Consider the following 26,660-nt stretch of genomic DNA (forward strand, 5'->3'; position numbering starts at 1 on the left):
ATCTGGAAGCGGAAAAGGGTGGGAAAATGGGAGGGAAGTAGTTATAAAATTTGTAATAAAGAAATTGAGCCTATTATTGTTGATCCAGCCCCAGAGAAATTAGCGGAACACATTCTTTTTGTTCCTGTCAACTTGACCTCCCCCTTCATATAAAAACTCCCCCACCCCGTGCAGCACTCCCCTTGCCTCTTTTCCCTCCTCAAACCCTTGCAGCACTTCACAATCATACTCTCTTTTGAAAGAACTGAGGAAAAAAATCCTGCCAGAGCCTCAATTACACAATGGCAGAAAAAGCTCCACACACTGACCCCCAGCCAGCTGCATTCACTCTCTGCACATCTCTCTCCACAGGAATTCTAAAGGCCTTTTAGTCAGGCAGCCAGAGTGCAGCCAGCGGGAGAGAGCGCAGGAAGAGCTGCATACACTCCGCCCGCGCCGGCCCAAGTCTTCACAGAGAGATTAATCATCTGTGAAATGGAAACAGCAAACGGCCGGTGACACAGGCTGAACCCGCTCCAGGTTTCCCTCATCAGCTCGCAGCCGCCGTGCAGTGCTCGTCTAACAGGCAGGTGTTAATAAAAGGCAGATAGGTCCCACAGGGGTCAAACACATACGCTAGCCACCATGAAGCGCCGCTGGTGGGCCGGTTTCTTATTATTGTTTTGTGGGCAAAGGGATTTGGAGGATTCATTCGGATAAAAACGATGTAAACACAGCGCTGGCAAAATGGATTTACAACTGTGCATACATATGAGCTTTGTACCCTGCACGTGCACACATTTAGCATTAACTCACATCAAACAATAGAATCCATTTTGATCTCTCAAAACGTTCAACAAATTGAATATAATAGTAGTTTAACAGAGGATTGTTTTCGCCTTTTAGTGCTTTTAAAACTCAAACTAGCAACTTATTTTTCATTCATTTTATTCACTCACTTATCCCAAAATAACACAGTCATCTATCCCCTTTTTTTTATTTACTAGTCAGTCTAACCCAGGGGTCGGGAACCTTTTTGGCCAAGAGAGCCATAAATGCCACATATTTTTAAATGTAATTTCGAAAGAGCCATACAATAATGTAGTGTCCCTTTCCCACACTGAGGCACGGAGACTTAACCTCTTTTAGGGTTCTTTATTCTGGTTACTGTAGACCGCAACAAACGCCGTACAATTAATTCAGCAACTCCTGAATCTCTCCCGCCGACACGAGAGCGCTTCTCCCAACTTTATATTCGCTCCTGCCGCGTCAGCCCTCCCATTTCCCTTATTCGGCCCATAGCTGAACCCCATTGGTCCAAACTACCTAACAACAGGCTGAGCGACAGAACTGAGGGCCAATCAGATCTCTGCTTGACGCGTTCAATGAACTCCAGACTTTTAACGCGGCCCAACAGCCATCCAACTCAGTCCGCGACAATTTGTTTAAAACTAAATATACAAATGAATGTGTGCATTTGATGTAATTTCAACATTTTTAAAGTCCAATAACTCTGTGGATTCTTTTTAATAACATTGTTATACTGTTGCTAATAAATGATGAGTATTTCTCGTGGTAGTTTTGCTGATGGTCTAGTCTGGTTGATCCGTGGTGAGTTTCTGCTTCATGCAGGCGTTGAGACTTTAAACGTGATCGTAGGTCTGAATGTTCTTTAGATGTGAGACAGACATAGAACCAAACACACACCCACGCTGCAGGAGTGACGGGCAGCAGGTTTACGTTTTTACCATCTCTGCGCGATTCACCTGCTGCCGGTCCCCCCCCACCCCCCACCCCCTCTGCTTTCTTCCTCACACATCCCGTCCCCAAAACTGCGCGCTCTTCCTCAGGGAGGCAATTCAAAGGTTTCCGGGTGGTACAAACTCTGTGAAATAATAGATAACAGTAAACTGATAGTTTTTTCTCCAAGCACCGCTACTACTGCGCGCCTCTGGCATTGCATCGCGCCCGAGAAGGACTGGTCTAATGAAAAAAAAAAAGTATAATTAAGGATTTGTCTGCGAGCCACATGTGACCATCAAAAGAGCCATATATGGCTCGCGAGCCATAGGTTCCCGACCCCTGGTCTAACCCATGGGGACACTTCTTGTCTAGCCTTACTTGTAGAAATATATTTTAAAAGGACAAGACTCTAAAGACAAGGGTCTAAAACTGCAACTTTCCAGCTTTTTTCTGTTGATTTATATATACAAATTTCTATCACTTTTTTAGTTTCGCAGCAAGCACTCACAAAATAAGAACAAGCAGCACTGCAGCTTATCCCCATTCATTCAAATTTTTAATCTAATCTGATAGAATCTGCTTTAATCCCTAAAACTTTATCTGGGATGCATGTAGCTAAATTCTTCAGTTTTTAAAGACAGGCAAAGAGGAAAAATGTGTGCAGTTTTCCTTTCATTTGCCCTCCCGAGCAAAGCAAACAAACAAAAAAACTCCAGCTTGTGTCTTTAAAATGCACATTTCCTGATACATTCATTCTAAAAATAAAGGTATGAAAATAAACGTTTGTTTTTCAGCCTGCCTACAGATAAGCATGTGGAACGCAAGACTCAACCTGGGAGACAATCACACAATGCCTCCAATGTAAAAGCTTAGTGGATCCTTTGATAGCAGGCATTCTTTGCCATGGAAAGAGGTCTACTATAGATCCACACTTGCAGACGCGTGCACAACCTTTGACAAGTAATGTAGATTATTTTTATTCATTGCCTAAAATTGTTAGCAATTATGGGCATAAGCGGCCACCTGCCTCGCCTGAATGGCTTGTGTCTTTGGGGCTACAGGGGTGCTGGGAAGTGCTGCTTGCTGTAAGGAAGGAAGGGGGGGGGGGGGGTCTGAAGGGAACCAAACAGTCACAGGGGCGTCTGCAGCAGGTGAAATAGCGTCTCTCGTTAGCGTAATGAGTGGTCAGAGCCTCAGTGTGTTGGGGCCTGAAATTGGGCATGCTGCTTCATGTGAAAGCCCCGGCCCTCCTTGCATGCTGACTGATATCCTATACTGCTTCACTGATGGAAAGCCATTGTGTAACATTTGCCAAAGCTGGCCCCTCAGCCTCATTACAGTAACAATACATCCATCTGAATATGTGTGAAAAGACATATATTTTGATCTGACATCCAGCAGGGTGTTTTTTTTTTCTCTCCTCCGCTTACCCTCTATTTTGCCCTGCACCTCTGAGGACAGAGAAATAATACTCTGTCAAACAATATTCCAAACATTTATGGTATTCACAGCGAGGTATAGGCATATATGTCACCAACTGCATGGCCTTAAACAATTTCTCAAGCTGCTGTAGGAGTATAAGCATGAGCAAGAGCTGTGCCATGATTTGAGTATTACTTTAGATGAAAAGAGCTGTGTAGAAACACTTTCATTAGCCCAGAGCTGTGACCCAGGGTCAGCAGCTGAATAAGTAACTCTCTATTAATGATTCTACAGCAGAAAACCCCTGACCCCTGATCACTTTCAATCTCAGAGAGGGAAAAATAGGCCAGGGGGAGGGGGGAGACCTATTGGAGGAAGATTTAAAAAAAAAAAAAAAACACTTTTTTTTTCTTTCTTGGCCATGTGTGTGGGAGGGTAATTATTTGTGGCTTACTGTGAGGGGGAGCAAAGGGCCTGCTGGGACATTGACTCACATATTCTGGTTTGAGTTTCTTGTCACCGCCTCTAATGGCTGTCTTCTCCAGCTTGTCGATAATGGGGCTGATCATCTCCTCATCCTTCATCCGAAGCTCCTCGTGGATGATCTCCATGTCTCTCACCGGGTCCACTGTCCCCTCAACGTGGATGATATCCTCATCCTCGAAAGCACCTGCAGATAAAGGACACAACCATAGAGCAAATCCCCAACGACACCAAACACCGTTTTTAAGAATCGTTTGTGACTGCATACACTACAGGATCAGAGCAGCCGAATCAATGACATTGACGTTTTCACATAAAAAAAAAAAAAACTGAAATACATGGGATTCAGAGCTAGAAAATCATTAGCTTTTGGTGAGAACATGGAGAAAATAAACATTCACATTAAACGGCACCGCAGGAGCCCTAGAAAAGTCATAACAAATATAAGCAAAGGACCCTCCCTCCTCTTTCTGGTGTTCAAGTGTCAGAAATCTAAGAAACCAGCTGCAGGTGTCAAAGTAAATGGCTTGAAGTGCAGAAAAAAACTGGGGCTGTGTGACAAGTGTGCGTGATGTGCAGAGCATCTGGCCATGCCTTTTCTCCTTCTCCATTTCAAAATAAAATGCTGCATCATGAAAGGGAAAAAATGTCCCAATTCACAAATGAAAGACAGCCTTCTCCTAATCATTTGCATTTTAACTGTGGCTGTGCTCATGATTAGGTAATGAGGCTCTGAAGCGGACCATTTAGCAACCAGCAGCTCTAAGGACTCCTTCTAGTAGTCAGGGTGGGTGGATGGGGATAAAAGGGGAGTAGAGACGGGGGGGGGGGGGTCTGGTGTACATCTGTCAAATGCCACTGATACCCTTAACATGAACAGCTGTGGTGGATTATTTTTCTGAATGTTCCTGATTATTAGTTTCACAATTTTAATGAAAAATGAATGATATTAGTGTTTTAAAAGTTTTGATTAAGCCCTCCAATTGGAAATAAATGAATATAGTACATAAAAGGGAGAAAAGGAGAAGTAAAACTGTAAAATGAGCAGCAATCAATTAATAAGTCCAAATATATCAAATGTTTAGTGTACGGAAGAGGATTAGGGCCGTGGAGAAAGAAAGAGAAGGGCAAAGAAAATTCTGACTTTATTCTCAGAATTCTGAGAAAGAAGTCAGAATTTTCTATGCCCTTTTTCTTTTCCTTTTTTTCATTTTCATCCTCTTCCGTATTAGTGAACACTGACAAGGAGATTTTTAAATTACATTATCATACCCCTGAAAACCCAAGCCTAACTCTATTATATTTGTTTGACTTTATACATTTTTTTAAACCTTTTTTTAATCAGAATCTCCAAATTGTGCATATCATGTTTAATTATTTTGATTGAACATCAGATGTTTTTGTTAAATCTACTCCTTTTAAGTCCAAGCGATACATTGTTTAACTTCTCCGTTTGACACAGCTAGATGCAAAAGCTTTGAACCTCAGGGCGTTTATGATAGTTTGCTAATTGCGTCAATAACTCAAGACAGAAAAACGTATGATGTGTCACAGCATTGCACAGTAAAAATGACTTTAGGAGGACGATGACTCTCTTTCCGTGGCTCCACAGCGTCCAGGAAAATGTCTGGAATGTGCACTGTGGAGCCGATGAATTCACATTCACCTGTTGACACCTGAGTGTCTGAAGAACTGTTGACAGGTGACGCCCTGCAAGATAACATCTAGGTGAGTTGGAGCAATGACACACACAGAAACATGGTGATTAATAACTGTGACCAGTATTCATTATTGGTAACTACATGTGACACCATGATGTTTTGGTCATTTTAATCAATAATTAGAACCTGACCTACTAGACTCATGTTAAATAGAACATCACATTGCACTGCAGAAAAAGTTGTACTTTATGGAATTTGTTGTACTTTATGGATTTGTCCTTTGTTTTTTCATTCATTGTTGTCATTCATTCATTATTTTTTCATTATTTACTCAGGCGGTAGAGCAGGTCGTCCAACAACCGAAGAGTTGGCGGATCGATCCCCGCTCTCCCCAGCCAGCTGTTGCCCCCGAGCGCGGCTAGTCTGCAGCTCACCGCTCCCCCCAGGGGATGGGTCAAAATGCGGAGAAGAATTTCCCCATTGTGGGATAAATAAAGTATCAATTATTATTATTATTATTAAGAACAGGCAGACAACTGGTTCCAAATGCAGCAGGTTTAATAGCTCAGCTAAATGACCACAAAGCTAAACCAGGGTCAGGCAGGCAAAGGTCAATAACGAGCATGGGAGCATCAGAGAAGAAATAGGAGTAGTCAGGACTCAGGCAAGACACAGGTAAGGTGGCAGACAAACGGAGTCAAAGACAAAACAGGTTCAGGAAATCAGTTTCAGATATAACACTTGGTTAATGCAGGCAGAGTGGGACAAACGGTGCTTCACACTGAGTGAAGCTAAGTACAGTGCCTAAATGTACTGTGAGTGATTGCCAATGAGAGTCAGGTGTGTGGCATCCAGGAACTGTGTGCAGGCGCTGCTGGGAGATGTAGTGCATTTGGTACTCTGGAGACAGTTCCTGCTGGTGACCAGAGGGGGAGACAGAGCTCTGACTTCTGACACTAACAAATTTGGAAGACTTCCTCATTTATTCTACTTAGTTTGAATTCTTTGACATATTTTATATTAAGGACCCACTTTTATGAAAATGATGGTTTTAATGTTCTTGTAGCGTTTTTCTCATGGTGAAGGACCTGCATGAAGAAAATATAGCTCAACATTGCATTTTCAAGCACTTCTTTTATCAAATTGTTGTGAATCAGGAGCAGACAAAAAACAAATGATGTCAGAAAAAGCTTGTAGATGTGACTTAGGACCTACAGCGGCAAGCCACAAGCTCCCTGGTCCACTCCATTCTGATGGATCCACTTGCAGACAAATAGAGCCATGTGTGACTTTGTTTTCCTAGTCTGAGCTGAATCTGGCTCAAAATTGTACAGCCGAATAGCTCAAATATTGGTCATGTTAGGTTGGGATTATAAGCTAGCGGGAGAGCATGTAAAGAATGATCAGAGTGGCACTTGAGGCAATACCTATAGAATTATAACGAATCAAAATCAAAAACATCCTTAGTACAGTTGTTGAAAGAATAAATTAAACCAAAGATTCAAGTTTCTTGTACCAATCTGCAAGTGTCTTTATTTTTTGTTGTAAAGTTGGACCATTAAGCTCTGGAGAGAATTTGCTTGTGAAACAAGGCCCTGGTGGTTACTTGTTAAGCTGTGCCAGACATCAGTTAGGAAACTGAAAGAAGCTGCACTCCCAAAGGGAACGCTTTTAGCTTTTATTACAGCAGATTTTTCCTGTGTGATGGCACTTCAAGAAAAGGAGGAATCATTAATCTCTATCTTTCTGTTGTGCTGAGATCTTTCTACATTGTTTTAATGAGATGTTTTAGTGTAATCAATCATTTTTTGTTTTTTTTAGTAAACTTGCATTCTACCTGATATACCTTTAGTGATAAAGAATCACTTTTTCAAAGAAGACCTGGTCAAGATTAAAGACAACAATAACACACGTGTGGAAGAAAACAACATAGAAACAAAAAGTTCAAAGTATACCTTGGTATTGTCTGTTTCTGGGTGTCTCCTTTTGAGTCCTACAACAGTTTAGCACTTTGTTTGAGAGCAGAAATCGTGACTATATGTTTGAAATGAAATTCTTTTGTTTAATAATTATGGTAGTTGAAATCAGCACTTTAAGTGTGGCTTGTTTTGTCATTTTGAGACACATAAATCTGTCTCAAGCTATGGACACCACGGCATATGACTCATTTAGCCCATCGTATTCACACTGTACAAGCAGGGAAGGGCTTCTTCTTTTTCTTTTGCTACTGTTGACTAGCGCTTGTTTGCCACCTACAGTTGGAGCTTGGTGCGAAATGTCAAAGCGGTGTAAATCTCGCCAATCTTGCTCCAGGCTTTTTCTTAACAACTCTATTCCGATGTATGATAGGCTTGGTGTCATATAATTTTAGCCGGGCACAAACAAAAATTATTAATTTCTCCTCCATGATTAATTTTTAAAATGTTGGCACTTCCATATGTTAAAAAGGACGGCATCCATACGTCACTACCAAATCCAAGTTCCTAGTAGGTCAAAGTTAGACCTTGGATGAAGTCCATCTACACTATTTAAACATTTAGTTGTAGAGTTAGATAAGCTACTTCATTTCTAAGAGTTCTGGTTCATCGCCTGTCAGTCCTGGGAGAGGACCCCTCCTTCATGTGGACATCCCAGAGGTTTCCTCTTTTTCCCCCCTGGGAATTTTTAGGAGTTTTTCCTTACCAAGAAGGACGGTCTAAGGCCAGGGATGCAGTTTGGCTTAGTCTGTTTAGTTTAGTTTAGCAATTACCTATTGAATTGTATGACTGATTTTGTGTTCTCATACATTACAGGTATGAAGCCCATTGAGATAACTATTGTTGTGATGGGCTATATTAACAAAATTGAACTCAATTGGGCTGCAAGGTGGCGCATTAGTTGGAGCTCTTGCAAGAAGGCCCCTGGTTCAAGTCCCGGCCGGGGGGAACTGAAACAGAACACCAATGGGGCACCTTTCTGTGTGGAGTTTGCATATTCTCCCCGTGCATGCGTCGGCTTTCTCCAGGGACTCCAGCTTCCTCCCACCATCCAGAAACATGCTTCAAAGGTTGACTGGTTACTCTGACTTGTCCATAGGTGTAGATGTGACAGTGCATGGGTATGTGATTGTGGCCCTGCGACAGACTGCCAACCTGTCCAGGGTGTCCCCTGGCTTCGCCCACAAGTGGCTGGGATAGGTTACGGCAGCCCCGTGACCCAGAAAGGGACAAAACAGATTAGAAGATGATTGAATAAATGATAAATGAAATAATTTAATTGGTTTAAGTTGCAATGAGCATTTAATGGCTGAATGAAAAGCCCGAAAATGGTCACAGAAACTTGCACAGTTACGCATGAACGCAATATTTTGCGAACCTGGAAGCTCGAAACACACATTTATATCAACCTTTTGTTGTAAGCGGCTGCTTAAATGCGCATTGCCAAGGGTGGTGTAGCTTTGGATTGGTGCTCTAAGCGCAGCAGCTAGAGGGCATCTTAAATGTAATTAATAATTCGCTTAAAACCTTTTCTGAAGCTTTTGTTTTTTTTTTAATAAACATGTTTTATTCTGTAATAAAATAAAAAAGCTTTTAAAGCCCTCAACACAGTAGGCACATTTGTGATACAAAGCATTAGTGAGAAGTTTTTGCTTCAGAAAAATTACAAATCCACTGGGCACTGGCTATGAAAACCACCCATCCACTCATTACACAGACATATATCTTTATCCACGAGTAACGTGCAGAGTGTTTTGATAAAATCTGGTAAAGTTGTTTCAGTGCCTTTGAAGACTATCTGCCTTCTCAGTCCTGTTTATGTTTATGTGGTTCAGATTTATCACTGCAGCCGTGTTGAGCAATAAGGAAGCTTTTTGCATGAACCAGCATGTCTTAAACAAACAGCAAGACATTTTCCTCACTGCAGATTGCAAAAGATGAATTCTTTGAACGTTGTTTGCCAGATTACGCAAGATAAAATGTCTGGTTTCACAATCTATCTAAACATAAAAAATGACAGACAGCTGTCATGCACCTTATTACTCATGCAAATCAACATTAGCTGCAGACTTTTTGTGCAAGCTGTCATCCTTGGAGTTGTCCTCATGGTGAAATAAACTTATTCAATTAGTCTTTGCCTAATCAGGCTGTTTTGGTTCTTCTCCTCTTGCAGAGGTACTCCACAGTATAAACAGTTCACTTACGCCACACAGAAAGGGGCTAATCAGTGGAATTATTGTTTTGCTGCTCCAATTTAGCAGCTCCCTGTTCAGCACTGATTGGGATGAAAATTTGCTATTGTGTCTGCATGAGCTCAGAAGATATAATGCAAAGTAATCATTTTGTTAGTGGAATGCATATACATTAAGCACAATTAGGATAAACATGTTTGATGCATTGCTTTTAACAAGCATGCATCAGTTTTGTTTGATGAATAATAAGAAGTTTCTGAAAGAGTTACACCATTAATAAACTATTCTTGGTATTAAATGTTAACAGTTGAAACATTAATAAAATTTCTGAATTTTTAAAAAAGTTTTAAAGTAGATCCAATTTCTTTCAACTGCTTTTAAATATTCTGTGGCTTTTTATTAGCTATTAAACAGCTAAAAATAAAAACCTCGACATTTAAAGCAGACACAGCTGAGCACTCACTATTTAGTCCTCTCGTTCCAAGGTAATTTTCCTCAATTCATTGTGCTTAATTTAACACTCACATCCACTTTACCACCTTCCTATTCAGGGCTTTAAAGCTGGACAACAAATGGATACAGAAAAAGAGAAGAGAGAAATCTGATGAAGCAATCTTCACAATTAGGCCTTCAGCGGCAGGGTCAAAGCCGGTTGCCGCCATGGCGATTCCTATGAGACTGTGGTGCCACACAAAGACACACGCAAGAAAAGACGGAAAAAGGTGGAATAGGACACTTAGCTGATTCAGACTTTATTGCCTCAATTCAAACAGTGTATGCAGACATGTATGAAGACAATATTAACAAGTGCAACTCTTTTATAGTAGAACAATAGGTTTAGTCTCTGGCGACAGCACATATTCAGTGGCTTGGTTAAGTATTAGGCAAATAAGATTATGGCAGCACTGCAGGCAGGTGTATTGATGAAAATCCAGAAACGTCTAAATGCTTCAAAGTAATAGAAAATAAAAAAGAGACATTTATCTTGAGTTTAATATATATATATATATATATATATATATATATATATATATATATATATATATGTATATATGTATAGATATAGATAAAGATATAGATAGATATAGAGATATAGATACATATATATATATATATATATGTATATATCTTGTCAGGTGCCCGTGAAGACAAGTCGAGATCAACAGCTATTCAGCTGTCTTCTCTGAAGTTGCTACCTGGGAGGATATGTGGTCAACATAATTCAGTTAAATTACAGTATTCATTGACTTCTTGCTTCCTGTGCGTGTTTTCACATGCTGGATGGATGAGTGCACATCTAAAGAAGTTGCATTCCTAAAGCTGCTTTTAAAATGTTCATGCAAACTCAGTGCCGCAATTCTCCTGGTATTCAGAGCCGTAAAAGCTATTTTATGAGTCTGTCAGGAAGAGCACATTATGGATGTCTTCCTGGGACAAAAACACTGGCAACACACATAAAGGTATTTATGTTCATTCAGGATTTATCTGCTCGACATTCATTTTTCTTTTTGGATTTGTGAAATTGGCTGCAATTTGTGGCATACTTCTTCTGTAACAGAGTTTGTGCAATATGCAGCCTTGTTTCTGTGTGTGTGTCAATTACGGCAAATACATTGGCTCCTGAAAGCAGTTTGACACCAAAAAATGGTGGGTTTGAGCCCTTTAGAGATACACTCAAGTCTTCTTCATGATCCCATCTTTCAAAAAAATCATTCTCACTCAAATCACAGTTTTTGATCCCATGAATATAAGTACCTCAAAGGGTGGATCTCATACTAGACTGACTTTTTAAGGTGCATCCTTCCAGCATGTTGGATTTCCCTCTCGTAAAAAATAAAAAAAACCTCCATATGTAAAAGTGATTTGCTCAGGCAAGCCTGACCTGTTTTTAGATGGAAGTTGAACATCATGGGAAGTCTGTGGTTTTCCTGAAGTGACAGCAGAGTGAAAACACGGTATTAATTCCCTTATCATTAGCTTCACCTCTGTCATTCCATACTTTGTTAAACTGCTGAGAAGGAGTGCCTGGTGTGAAAGGAACTGTCATATGCAGAGCACTGTTGTCCCACATCATTCAGAGAACAAACCTTTTCAGATAGCTAACTGCTATTGCGCTGCTGATTGCACAGACACCACCAATTTCCTAACCAACCGCCACCTGAACAATGATGTGTTCAGCTTTCAGGCCCTCCAGCCTTTCAAAGGTGAATCATTTCCCCGTTTGGAACGAGATCTCCATAGCAACTCCCTTTTTGAAGGGTGTAGAATCACCATCCAATAATTCTATGATCATCTGGTCCTACCGTTCCCACTGGTTCTTTTCATGACGAGCAAGCAAAAAGGGGGGAGGGGGGGGGGGGGCAGAAAGATTTTACAGTCTATTTCAGGCAATTCATCTTGCATGGCCATTAGAATTCAAAATATTGCGACCTTCAATCACCAAGCATGTTATCTGGAGCTGTGGTGATCTCCAGTCAAGACGGACGTTTTTCTCTAATCATTGACGATGAGTGGAGGCTGACAAAAACTCTCCATACTCACTGGAGCAAAAATGCTAATTGAAATGCTGTGACAGCACCTCGGCACAGACTCAAAACACCCAAAAGGAAATGATTGAGACATAACAGCTGGAGTATTAAATAAAAACAGTGAGCAGCATAAACAAAAGAAATCATAAAGTGTAGTGTGGACCAGATTGTTTTCTGACTCGTTTTGTTTTTGAGCCAAGAATAAAATAAAACCTGGGGAAATTAAGCAAACAATTTCAAATGGTCACAAAGGCAGATATAAAGGAAATTCTTATTTCTTGTTTAACAACTCTGATACAATTTAAAAACTTCATCACTTTAAAAAAGTACACTTATAAGAACGGGTGGTGTTTTGTTCTTTTTTGCTTTTTTTGCAGAAAAATTAAAGCAAAAAAGCAAAAAAGAGGATGGTGAAGATGACGTAAACTTGAGAAGTCTACTTTTAAAAAAAACTCAACTAAATCGAAAAAAGGAAGAAACAAAAAAGGTTTAAACTTTGCATTAAAAAAAATCTCAAAGGGAGCATCCAGTGAGGCCAAATTTGTCAGTCATCAATTCTGCAAGCTGCCCAAATTGAAGAGAGAGTTCTGTTATGTTCATCGTAGATGCACTTCTGTAATAAAAGAATCCAGAAAATCACCACATTTGATTTTTTTGTGTTCATTTGTAAAATGTTGTGATATATAAGTGTTTGGTCAGTAACAAAGGTTCACCTCAATACTTTGTAATGTAACCCGGATTAACAATGACAGAGGTTAAACACTTCCTTTAGCAGTTTTCCTCACACTGTTGTTGCTATTTTGGTCCATTCCTCCATGCAGATCTTCTTAAGAGCTGTGATGTTTTGGGGTTGTCATTGAGCAACACAGACTTTCAACTCTCTCCACAGATTCTCTACTGGATTGAAGTCCAGAGACTGGCTACACCACTCCAGAACCTTGAAATGCTGTTTACATTTCATTCCTTTGTTTCATGAAATATGTTTCAGATCATTGCCATGATGGAAGATCTGGGCCCATTTCCTCCTCAGTGTTCTCACTGATGGAAGGAGGTATTGGCCCAACATTTAATCATACATGGCCTTATTCATGTTTTCCTTTACTACAGATTTGCTGTCCTTTCCACTTAGCAAAAAATTAGCTCTAAAGCACGATGTTTCTGCCCCCATGCTTCACAGTGGGTATGGTGTTTTGGGGATGCAAGTTAGCATTCTTTCCCTTCCAACCGTAGTTCTGTTGGAAGGGAGTTCTGTTTTGGTCTCAGTTGACCACATGACATTCTCCCAATCATCCTCTGGATCATCCAGATGGTCTCTGGTAAACTATAGACAGGTCTGGACATGTGCTGTTTTAATCAGGGGGATCTTTGGAGAACTGCAGGATTTGAATCCATTTGGACATTTTGGGTTATGGTAACCATTGTAACTGTGGTTTCAACTATCTTCATCTCGTTGACCAGTTCCCCCGTGTAGTTCTGGGCTGTTTCCTCACCGTATCATTTGTACCCCACCAGATGAGATTTTACTTGGAGCTCCTGCTAGAGGGAGATTGTCAGTGATCTTGTTTTCCTTCCATTTTCGGATGGTTGCTCCAACAGTCGATCTCGTCTCTCCAAACTGTTTTCTTATTGTAGATTGGTTCATCCCAACCTTCGACGGCGCTTTTGGTCTTATTCATGATATAGAATGCCATCCAATTATTTCCGTGCGTGGCCAGGTGTATTTTATTCAGATAACCAGTTCTAACTGTTGTTATTAATAAAGGTATCAAGTGGAGGATGGGAGAGCTTCTTAAAAGAAAACAGATCTGCGGTAACCAGATTTTTTGCTTGTTTTGAAGTTGCTGAATTCATTTTCTGCAATTAAATTGTTTAAAAATCTTTAAATTTGATAACATGCATTATTTTATTAAATATTTCATAGTTGAAGTTTACCTATAAACATTCCAGACCTCTCATCTCTTTTAGTAAAGAGAACAGTTCAGAAATGCAGTGACTCTGGGATGTGTATATATCTTTTCATTCTTCCTAATTTTGGTGGGAGGTGTTTTATTTTTAGAGGGAGGCGTAGCTGTGTATCAGAGGATCATTTGGAAGTTCGACAGTCAATAAAAAACAACATGGATTTAATTTTAATCGGTGTATTGGAAATTATTCTGTTTACCAATGTTTTTCCTTTTTCTTTCGCTAACATGATTTTAAACATGATTTTAAAGGCTTCTGCAAAGAAAGAAACTTTGTCAAAAAGCTTCAGCCTGTAACAGAATCTGTAGGGGGTAGAACGTATACTGTAACACCTTTTTACACAACATTGTATTGTTTGAAACAAGAAACATTAAATTTAGATAGCAGTGTGACTTGATGTATAGCTATTATTTCTGTCCACTGTCTGATGAGGAAGACCTTCTAGAGGAGGAAACAACTGTTAAAGTTAATTTTTTCCCCATGTTTTTATCTATAAAGAAAATCCTGAATTAATCTCTATTTTTTACTGCTCCTTGCATTGATACTTTCAGATGAATCACATGCATTGATTCGTGTGTGCATTACACACAAACACTATAGTGTACCTTTAGCAAGTACTAACAAGTAATGCTACGTTCAAACCACGCTCGGAAAAGCACTTTCTTGAGACTGCTACCAATTAATTCACTTTGTAAATGCGCATATATGTGCATTTCAGGCATCTGAGTATAAACCTCATGCATTCACCTGTCACTGCACATGTTTAAGTCTGTTTTCGGGCTCTACATACAAAAGGGTGGCCATTGAACGCACGCTGTAAGTTAAACCAGTCTTTTGACTTTTGACCAATCATGGATATGGATTTGATCTTTCATACATCAGAATAAGGCTGTGAAATAAATTTAGATAGCAAGAGCAAAATGTTCTGTTTTCAGAAAAAACACAGAGCTTTGGTTTCCTTCAAGGAATTGTATACCTTCATCATATAATCACAAGTTTGACTTTACACATATAAGAACGTCATCGACTGCTTCAACAAAGGAAACAGCAGTCTGCAATTTTTAGTCATTGACAAGAGCAGCAGGGCTGCCTGAGGTGTTTTGGACCTTTGTCAGATTTGACGACTTGTAAGCCGATGAGTGATATCAAAGCATCGCTGGCGTCAGTGAGGAGGAAAACCAGCCGTAAATCACACCTGTCTAAATAGTCAATCCGGTTCGCTTGTAATGCCTGTGGTTAAAAAGCAATTAGTGAAATGTAGGACGGCATCTGAACGGTGCAGTAAAACAGAAAATAAAGAAGCAACTTTTGTTGTTCTTTTGGTGTAGAAAAACTGATTGCATGTGTAGAACCCAAACCAGTTACTAACCCTAACCCTAACCCTTTGAAAAAAGTATTCTGAATTTTGGTATCTACAGCTTTTATTTGCTCCTCAGAAAATATGAATTTGCTGAAAAGAAAAAAATTATAATGTCTGTTTTTTTAGATGATCCTCATTATATTTCTTGGTTGTAATGTTCTGGATTAATTGAGGTAATTAAATCTTTTACAAATGTATTATTTTATTGGTTAGGTGCTAATTTAATGGACTCCCTTGTGACAAACTGGCTTTACTGATCCACGTCCGGACAATAGTATCTTTGCAAACAGAATCAACTTAATTTGAACAAAATAGACTATTTTATTTTAAGCAAAAGATTAAATAAAACAGAAAATTAACTTGGTTTGATAACAACAACCAACTGTGCAATGTGGCATCTTTAGATGTTGGATTTGTCCAACTGCCAGTTCCAAACCACAGGAGTTTGGTTTGGAGCAAAACAGAGAACTATTGATTAACGGATAAGCACACAAGAAAAGCAAACTAATTAGTTAAAAATGATCAGGCAAGAGCTTCAATGAATGTACAACATGTTTCTGCTCATAAATGCAGGAACAGTTCTGTCAGGCGGGGCACTGACTTAACCAGGAATGCATGTGCTGACAGCATGAATGTCACAGTGAGAGAAAAGTCAAAGCCCAAAATACCAGACAGCCACAATGACAGAAAGTCCCTTAAGATGAAAAGTCGTGATATCTTAAGGCGAGATTCTTGCGGAGTGTCGTGCAAGCATAAATAAGTCCTCATTAACCGTGAACCACGGTTTCCAGCAGTGATTTAGGGGCACTGTGTGAGCGTTCAGTCATCTAATTGCTGGAAACATCTGGGAATAAGGCCAGGTGAGCTGGCAGAGCTGCTTGTGAGAAACAGAGTAGTAGGTGAAGTAGAACGTGTCTCTGTCTTGTCTCAGACAGTGAGGTTCCACCCGCTTTCACTGCTGGAGCACCGTGAGGGTTTAGCCCATCTGAGATAATTCAGGATGTCATCAAGCTCTTAAACAGGTTTTCAACACGTCGTTGACAGCAAATCTTTTGTGGATGCAAGATTTTCAAAATCATTATGGGATGAAAACTTCAAGATGTGCAAAACAGATTGAGAGGAAAATCCAATGTGTGTATTTCCAGAGAAGTATTCGCAGCGGACAATCGCGAAAAAAGAACACTAAATTCATAAGAAAAAAAAATTAAGATTCGATTGCTTTAGTTCCATTTGGCAAAAAGCAATCTCACAACAGCAGCAGCGAGCTGTTAAGGAAACTCTTTCAGCATACAGCAGCTCTGAACTTTCAGACAAAAGAATATACCACTCAAGACACAAAAAGTGTGATCCCACAAGCATATAATTAAGCTGTATAAAAGCAGTGGCTTCTCTGTGGCACTCTGCATAGATTGGCATAATTAGGGAAACAAAAGTGGCTATGTGGAACAGTTAACTTGTGAAACAAGCCACATTGTTTCTAAGAACTTCACCAGAGAGAAAGCACTGGCATGCCAGGAAAAGCTGCGCATACACCCGTTTGAATTGTGCACATACATAAAATAGGATATATTACACAAAATGCTCCTTTGTACCAAAACAAATAAGAAAATCCATCTCAATAAATTCACCTATTATGTATGAATGTAAAAATAACAACATACAATAAAATATTATGTGAGATTTATTGTTTTTCAAAATAAACTACAACATAATCACCCCGTTGGTGTCTGCTTTGTGCAGAGAAAGGAAGAAAAAAAGGCTAAAGTGAGCCTGAAAGTCCTGATGAATGTTAGGAAGCATCTTTGCTTTCTAATTTTTTTGGGAGGCTATCTCTGTGTAAATAAACTAATCACACTTATTTACTTTACTGTGACTCCAGCTGAAACTTTTAATGCTTAGCAAAATGGAGTCTGGAGCTGCTGTCGACTTTGTTCTGTGTGAGACTCAGAACGGCGAGTTTCGTTCCATCTCTGTGACGCCTCCAGAGATATTCACAGAGGCGACACAGAGGTGGAACGCCTGCTGTTTGTATGGGCAAGACTGAGCACCACAACCCAAAGAAACTGCAGTGATTTAAGATGTAAGCAAAGAGACTATGTAATAAAACTTTGTATATGAAACTGACAGTTTTTTTTAGTTCTCTACTTTTCATGCAGTATTTATAACTGCAGAAAAGATTTCACAATGAACGGCAAAGGTTCCTCTATTTCCCACTTAGATTGATGTCAAAGTGGACTTAAAATTTGTTTTTTGTTTTTTTTAAAACTGTGTCTTCTGTTTCACAGAATGAGACAGGAGAAAGGCGCACACACAAGAAAACACCCACTAATGTTCTCCACAGTGCAGCACACAGTCATCAAGTCAAGACCATTCATTGACTGTAAATGATAACTGGACTGAGTAACCCTCCCTCCTCACGTTACCAAGAAGGATGTACCCACTGGCCCTAAGAAGCCAATATCCCACAGACCTCCATTTAGAAACAAACAGCTTTACTTATTCATTATATTTGTCAGAACAACAATTTTTGATCTGATACTTTTCTTTAAGAGGTTTTTGCTAATTCTATTTTTTTCATGATATTTTTTCTGTAGTGCAAGGTTTTTATGTTATGAACTGACGCGATCAGATGTGTCAAAAAATGTATGTGGACTCACGACAAGTTTTCACAATGTTTGATTGACAGATTGTCCTGAGTCTGCTTTCAAGCAGTAGGGGTGTGGCCATTCCAACCAGCTTACTTCTGATTTGCGAGAGTGGCTGCCACGGAAACTGTGACTCAGACCCACTTGGATTGCCTGGCTCCAACACGACGGGGTTTGTATCATGAACAAAAAAGGTGACTGAACTGACTTCCTTTGGTTGGAGCATGAAGTAAACTATTTTCTATGGGTGACATCAAGCTCATTCGGTCCAATTCTAATAAACTGAGAGAGGATTCAGGGTTTCCTCACAGCAAGTCTCAGGACTGTCTAACTGTCTTCTACTTCTCGTTAGAAGAGATCTTGGTCACAGTGATTGAAGAGTGTTCAGGTTGTCAAACATAAGCACAGGATCAGCCTTGTTTCATCCTCGCTGTGACAGAAGCAATGTTTGTTCTGCCACATTTTTTACACATCCAATGTTTCAAGCACAAGTGATGCCACCAGTTTGACCCCTTTTGGTTCCATAATGATGAAATTTACACAGCATCCACAAAAAGACGGGAACAGTCCACTCTTCTGGGTGCACTTTGAATTAACATCAAGGGAATGGAGGTTAAATAAATGTTGTTGTGTTTTATATTAAGCAAAATTGTGTAAAAAGTGTGTTGAGTTGACTTTTTCTGTACTATAAAATATAGTAATAGTAATAGAAGTAATAATAATATTATTAATATACCAAAAACTTTGATCGGACCTTAAAGTGAACATTGAAAAACTTGTCCTCCTATTAGCCATAAGTGATCCATTTTTTTTTTTAAATAATCTTTCTCAATTGTTCTTGATCAAATGAGCTAATGTGTCTTTGCTGCTTTTACTGTGCTGGAGCTTCTGGAGGTTTTCAAGAAACTACACAGCCTCTGCTTTACAATCAACCAATCAGAGGTGAATATTCCTAAATGTTATGTAGAAACTCAAATGGCCGTGTTAGTGCTTAAGATATCATCGTTTTCTCCTACATGTGCAGAACAGCAACAAGAAAACTGCACTCCAACAGACGAAATCGGTTTGTGATACACAAAGATAACTCTGACACAATGAATGAAAAATAGCCGTACCTCTTTTTATCTCCCTGCTCTGTACCTTCCTCCACTGACTCACCAAGTAATCACAGCTCTTTTCACACGGTCGAGAAGTCAATGACAACACACAAGCAGCAAACTAATTCAGCATCTACTTTTTAAAGAGTCCTATTTCCTTCACCTGATGTTTTTTAATTACTCAAATGTGTAACATTTTGTTAAAGAGAAAGCCCTTCACCTGAAGCGGAAATGTCTGCATTTATAGCAAATAAAGCTAATTAAAAATGTTGATTTAAACAGAAATTCATTAGTCTGTCAAAAAAAAAACGTCTTCACAGTAAATGTAATTTATGTGTGGATATACCTCCTTTAAAGCAGAAGAATACCATAATAAAGAGTGCTGCTCCTTCCTACAAGTGGTGTTTCCAAACCTCACATTGTGACATTGATTGTGAGAAGCCTGAACCACAGTCACAGTGCCTCCCAGTAGGAATGTGAGGTTTGGTCTGACTTCATTCATTTAAAGCGTCATGTTGATCTTGGTAGCGACCACACAAACAAAACTCACTGAAACTATATCATCTGCTGTGAAAATTCTGGCTGCATAGTCTCTGCAGGACCAAATGTTGCTCATGGAATCGCTTCCTCACACCGTATCAAAGGACTTTGCACACATTTGTAGTGGTTTATTCCATTTGTGATATAATCTCTGTGGGGAAATGCATCAAATAGCTCACGTGTCATGTGGAAGATGCCGTCACAGGCACTGATGTGGGACAGGAAGGCATTTCCAAGGCCTTGGCCCACGTGGGCTCCTTTCACCAGGCCAGCAATGTCAACCACATTGAGGAATGCTGGTACCTTGCTGTAAAAATAGAGAAAAAACATTTTTTAAGTCCCTTTTTTATAAGCGTTTTTAGCAGTCTTTCAATTAAGATCATGACATCCTTTTTTGTCAGCCAATAATTCATAATGATCTGAATAAAGAAATACTCTGAAATGCAGTTTTTAGCTTAATTTTCTTTATATATGTCCTCTATCAAAAGAAAAATGCTAGAAGAAAAAGTAAAAAAACAAAAACAAAACTATTTTCTTCAGAGTAAGTCTCTAAAAAAGCATCTAAAAGTTTTATTTCCTTTACTTCTCACTTTAAATTATATGTGATTGGACAATGCTTTGGTATTAATTAAAAGATCATTCAAGATAAGAAACTTCTGTCCTGATAAGGACCACAGAAGTGATTATCTTTTTTATTTTATGTTTAAGAAATTACCTTTAATCCCTGATTGAGAGCATCACTTAGCATTTCCTTATCTCACGTTAAATCTAACTTTTATCAATTGTGAAAGTTATAATCGTTTTCTTCTTTTGTCTTTCTTTGTATTGTAGTTAGTACAGTCTTTATCCAGCATCAGCTGTTTGCTTATGGGCCACTTAAATAGCTTCTCACATACAATTTAATGTATTTCCAGCCAAGATCTCCGTCTTTTGCTTTGTTTACTATGGAGGTCATGGTGGATGGTGGAGTCCCAGGGATGTGTGACATTTTGAGGTGGCTCTGCTCGTTCACTTTATACAGACACCTTTAATTTATTACACTTTATTGTGCCTCAGAAGCCTAATTTTAGAGTCTGTTGTAATTACTCAATTATATATCTACAGTCAGTGTAAACACTCAGTTTTGCTCTTTGGGAAACCATGGGGTCAGCGGAAAGCTGGTAATATTTGAACATTAGTCATTTGGTGTGTATGTGTTTACCTCATGCTGATGTGATTTTCTGAGTGGCATACGGAATGCGGCCCAAATAACTGCTTTCTCTCAAATAAAGCCAGGAGACAATACAAACACAAAGATCTAAATAATGCTTTTTTCTTTTTATAATCATCATTACTGTTAAAATCAACTCACAGCTTAGAATACCAGACTTTTTCCTTATGGACCCACTCCAACTATATTCTAAGCAAAAGCGTTCTGGTTGTCTTTTAATTATGAATTTGCTGTTTTTAGCCAAAATTTAAAAGAAAGTGTCGTTTTCTAGAATATAGTTTCTGTAGAGCGGCAGTAAATCCTTAGAATTTCACCTCTGAGTTGTGGGCAGCAGTGCTGGTATGGAGCAACCACACCCTCCCTTCCCATCGTCCTCAACTGAGTTGTCTGTTTACATTCTTTTCCTCTAGCTTACAGCCCCACATACCCCCAACCTAACATTACTGGTGGAACAAAAATGGCGAGCAATTTTGGAGCTATCCAGATAACAGTTCAGAGGAGGAAAACAAAGACGTCCACGGATCTAATCGTCTACAAGTGGATGCATTCGAATGGAGCAAAGCAGAGAACTTGTGGCCTGCCCCGCGTATTTTCTATTCTTAGAAACAAAGTTGTGAGCTTAATTTTCTTTATATATGTCCTCTAGAATCAGAAAAATAAATACACCAAAAACAGCATTTTCATTGGAGTGGGTCTTTAACCAGCTGTTATAATCATGGGCAAAAACATGTACTTTGTGGATTTACTATGACTCTTATGAAAAAGGAACAACGTCACCCATACCTTCCCTATTACATCTCCTACTCATTACAGTCTTATAAGTAAAACTTAATCAACAAGTGTTGCTGAGTTTTGGATGCTAGTTGGAATTATGAGGAAAAAAACGGAAAAAAAACAAGACATATTTTCTACACTATGAGTACAAACAAAATCAAGATGAAGAGTGTCTTAATATTGGCAAGCCAATATTGGAAGAGTCGAGTGCGCGCTCATCACAGCTTTATCTTCACACAATCATATCAGGCACACAGAACAAACAACAGTGCACTTCTCTGCTGATGAAGGCAGATCTGTGGAGTCATATTACAAAATTCCCACACCAAGGAGGAACTTAAGTGCTATCTTTTCTCATTCAAGTTGATTTTGTGTTGTTTCCTGTATACAAACCTGTTCAAAGTTACTACAGAGATTTACAGGATTTTTTATGGTGCACATTTTACTGAACTGTTCGCTTTTTTGTGCTTAATATTTATGCTGTTATGCATTTTACCCTTTTGGCTATGCTTTAAATTCTTTCTTTGATAAGTCAGCGCTACAGTGCTAATACTGTACTGTGCTCTGAGTGATCAACAAGAATGGAAAAGTGCTTTATAAGTACAGTCCATTATCAGCCATTTGTCACGGCGCAGAGTAGTGGTATTTAGCGCTGTTGCTTCACAGCAAGACGGCTCCCGGCTCAAATCCCAGCTGGGGTTTTTTTTTCGCTGTGCGCAGTTTGCATGCTCTCCTCGTGCATGTGCACATTTGTCCCCTCATGATTCTGCCTCTTCCAACACTGTGAATTAAAGTTTTATTTCAAGCTGATCATGGAGTGAGCAGAGGTGGTGGTTTGTCGTGGCTTCATCTCTTGCTGTTCAGTAAATTATCTTGGTCACCTGACCATGACATAGTCAGCATCTTGACATTTTAAAGAACTTTTGTGATTAAAATTTTGTTTTTTGGGTGTTTTTTACGTGTTCTTGTGGCATTTTTTTTATAATGGAGGACATGTATTTGGAAAATTAAGCTCAGAATTGTATTTCTGAGTATTTCTTCATTCAAAACTCTATCTGCTAGTAGAACGTCGCATTTAGTTTAGTTAAATAGGCACATGCACTAACGTATGTCTCAGAGATAAAAGGATGTTTAATTAGCCGTTCTTCGTGTCAGCTAAGTGATTGGCTGACAGCGAATTTTGTTAAATCATTTTTCTTTTTTTGTTCATTTATTTTTGATCGCCTGTGATACACTTGCAATCGATGTATTGGGTACCAAGATCAATTTTCAAACAATTGGCACTTCTGTAAATTATTAGAAACGCCATCCATACGTCACTACCAAATCTGAGTCCATGATTGGTCAAAGTTCAACCAGGTTTGGCTTTAAAAGCGTCATAGAAACTTGTGTAACGTGGTGTGAACATGAGAGTTCTGAACATAAAAGCCAGAAACTTGCATTTTTGCGCGTTTATAGACTTTTCATTAAATGTGATTGCTTGTGAGGATTTCAGAGGCCGGTGTAAACATAGCATATAAGTATTTTTGTTGCTATCCACCGTCAAACTTTTGGTGATGTCTCAAAAGGTTTCTTTTACTGTACTTGCTAGATTGCTATATTCTTTATTTGTATGAAAATCGTTACTTGTTGAGTGGCCTGTCCTCCAAAGGGGCATACATAGTAGGCCAAATGCTAATAAAAATCTCAAAAAAATCTTCTTTTCAATATGTGTTTCTGTTTGCAACTTTATGTTAAAGTAGATCTGTTCCTACAGATTTTTCCCTCATGAGGAGAGAAGCACTAAAGAAATTTCCGTTCAGTCTGTTTAAACAACCTTTACAAACATGTATGATGACCACGTGTTTGATAGTTTTCTTCAACAAAAGGATCAGCAATTGTATATGATCCTATCGCACAAAAGAGATAGATGTGAACACTGTTATGTGATTTTTCTTACCATATAGGGAAAGGACCATCCCAGACTACAAATGTGAGGTGTGAATATTGTGTGAAGGATGAGACCCCATACCTGGCAGGTTTGTGGAATTGGCAGAGGAAATCATAGCGTTCATCTGGAATGGGCACTCTGCTTTCATTTGGGTCAATGGTGCAGAAGGGGAAATTTTCAGCAGCAGCCTCACTCTTTGTCAGCACATTGAAAAAGGTTGACTTCCTGGAAATAAAAGCAGCGGTGAGGTCAAATCACCTGAAAGTGCTGGGTTGGAGTCTAGCGGTTTGATGTGATGAGCATAAGCTTCCATAGAAAAGTTTGTAAAATTCACTCAAAAATATTTTTTTTGGGGGGGAGGGGTTAAAATTAAGCTACAGAACACGATAATGCCAATTATACACTTCAATGTTATCATATGGAGATGAAAACAATCAATAAAAAGCTGCATCATGCTGGGTTTTTTAAATAGATTAATGAGGAAAGCTTTGAATACTTAAAACATACCAACACAATCAATTGTATCACTCAACTATAATCCAGGATTTTCCATCTTCATGTTAATCCGCTTGACGTTTACTAAACCCTATAATCTCTGCCTCTGACCTCTAAAGTCCTGGTGTTAATTCATGAAGCTAATCAAACCATTTCTTTCAAGACCTGAGCAATTTGGTTGTGATTGCAGCCAGAAAAAGTCAGCTCAAATGCTCAAACCTTTCGCTATTTCACTCAAAATGTTTGGAAAGACATTTCTGTTACACTCAGAATAAATGTGTATTTTAATACATACGCTATAGGAAAATGTACACTTGAATGTTGGTTGATTTGCTGAAAAACATCTATAGATATGTATGTGCATAGTAGCTACGCTGCTCAAAATTTTTAACCTACACATCAAACTGTGAAGCAGAGTGAAACATGAGCACATCTTTAATGTTTCTATAGGAATTAGGGGGGAAAAAGTCGCTTGATTGCTGCTTGATTCGCTGATCGTCATCAAGCTACAGCTCTTTAATGAAAGCAGACGTTTGATGCCAAAGATGTCACACCTGCTAAAGCAATGGTCTCAAAAAACCCACTGATGTCCATCATGCTGAGATTTTATGATGTGAGGAGGTTGAGCATCATTTGGTAAGTAATACTTCCTTTTGGGTAAAAGGATGCTGAATATTACCTGTAGAAGTAAAAAAATGGAAACCGTTTTGGATCAGAAGAGGAGTCAAAGCAATGACGCCTTATGGAAAGGCGATATTAACTGGGGTTTATCTACCTCAACAATGTTCTAAAAATGGCAGATTGCACAAAAAGTAAAGTAAAAGTTTTATTTAAAACCTTCCCTGGGTCCATGCAACTGCTAATCAAAATAACATGCCCCAAATCATGCAGGAACTTGAGATTTAATAAAAAATTAAACAGATTTTAAATATAAATGTTAGTAGAATGTATAATGAAGTAAAGAACACCTGAAACATTTTTAAACCTGATGCACTCTACGTTTTCTTTGATTGTAAAAGTTGAATTTTAAAACATGGGAGTCAGTGGGTAATTGCTCCCAATCTCTAGTGGTCCTTTGAGGAACTGCAACATTGGGGACTGATTGACTCTTTTGAAAATTAAAATGTGGGGGGCTTAAAACAAACAACAGGGCAACAGGTCACATGACTGCAAAGTCAGACATGACCTCTGATTTACATATTAAATACAAAGGTGAGCTTTCATTCCACATTTGACATGAATCGTATGATTTTACACTTGTAAAATCATACGATAATAGTACAGCATTTGTTGTTCTAAAATCTCAGATTATTTGTGGATGCCATTGTTCTGAAATCTCATGTTGACTGAATATGAATTTCTGATTGCTTTGTTGCATTGTTTAAATATATATTTCATGTTTTTAAAATGGATAAAATTGACTTTTTAACACAACAATCATGCATGTTTCCGATGTTCAAAACTGTGAGACCAACAGACCTTTTTCAATTTATTTTTTCCAGACTGGAAAGTGAATGTCTTTGCTTTTCTGCTCAAATGCCTCATTAATCTTTATCATCTTGGTTATCTTTGTGCAACTTGACTGATTCATTGTCACTGTGAGACTGTAAAATTTTTTTCCTAAAAGATGCATCCATTCAAACCCCTGAATATAAATTTTAATTAGGTATTTATGTAAAAAGTCCTAAAAAAATAAAGACAGACAGTTTTGGACTTAATTCTGTGAATCTAATGAACCTGATGCTAAAGGCTCCCGTGTGCAGAACTGAACTCATTACCAGCGGGGTCTTTTGGTGTGTTTCTGTAAGGTGACTAAACACACAATCTTTTCAACAAATGAGCAAAAGAACTGCAGCCATCCAGCTCCTTAGTGTGCAGCATGTTAAGTTACACCCAGCTAACAGCTGGCTGGCATCTGAACACAGTTCATTCATAAAGAAACCACAGGAGGCTTGACAAGTTCTACTTTGACACAAATGCAGCATGGCAGGCCACAGCCTCAGTGAATTTGACTTGAGAAAGCTGGTTGAAACTGGGAGAAATCAAAACACTGGACAGTAGAGAGTGGAACATTTTGTAGTAATCCTTACAAAAAAAAGATGTAAACAAAATCACATCATCTTCTTGGTCTCAAAGAAAACCGCTGATGTTTGGGTTAACACGTCTTAGAATGACATCCTCTGAATTCTGACAAGTGAGTTAAAACACCATCTTTATTTGGACAAATTAGCATCTCACCATCTATTTGTGGCTTTTTGAGGGGTTTAACCCAACTACTGTTTCGCAGAAAAGGACTACAGACCTACCGGTTCGCCGAGTAATCTTTCCTCAACAATGCTTTAATGTGTCAGAGGAGGTTGGACGCTGACAAAGTGAGCTTTTCTGATCTGTACACGGCATGTGAGCCTTTTAACTCATTAGAAGCATAAGACAGAAACGTGTCAGTGTAATCCCCCCACAGAGCTGTTGCTGCAGCAAATTCTCTGACAGAGAAGTGATAAGCAGCGGCAAAAAAATGGATATGGGTTGTTGATGCATTCTGTTGTGCTTTCTGCAACAATCAGAGGCAATGGAGAGAAAATAAATCTTTATTTTTGTGGGAAGCTGCTCAGTCGTTGATGGATCTTTCAGTCATAACTTCAGGAACAGAAACAGAATCAGTG

The 26,660-nt window shown here is 39.0% G+C and overlaps 1 protein-coding gene across 2 annotated transcripts in view; it reads right to left on the reverse strand.

Annotated features, from left to right (window-relative positions):
* The window catches only part of ola1 (Obg like ATPase 1), a 50,985-nt gene that overhangs the window by 21,136 nt on the left and 3,189 nt on the right, over positions 1 to 26,660 (reverse strand). For both annotated transcript variants that reach the window (XM_023951097.1, XM_023951096.1), the window contains exons 3-5: positions 23,584 to 23,727; positions 19,768 to 19,895; positions 3,639 to 3,814 (exon numbers count right to left, since the gene is read on the reverse strand). In XM_023951097.1, coding sequence (XP_023806865.1) covers positions 3,639 to 3,814; positions 19,768 to 19,774 — 183 coding nt within the window. In that variant the 5' untranslated portion in view covers positions 19,775 to 19,895; positions 23,584 to 23,727. The remainder of the gene's footprint in view (positions 1 to 3,638; positions 3,815 to 19,767; positions 19,896 to 23,583; positions 23,728 to 26,660) is intronic.

The sequence above is a fragment of the Oryzias latipes genome, chromosome 21, assembly GCF_002234675.1.
Source record: "Oryzias latipes chromosome 21, ASM223467v1".
Classification (NCBI taxonomy): domain Eukaryota; kingdom Metazoa; phylum Chordata; class Actinopteri; order Beloniformes; family Adrianichthyidae; genus Oryzias; species Oryzias latipes.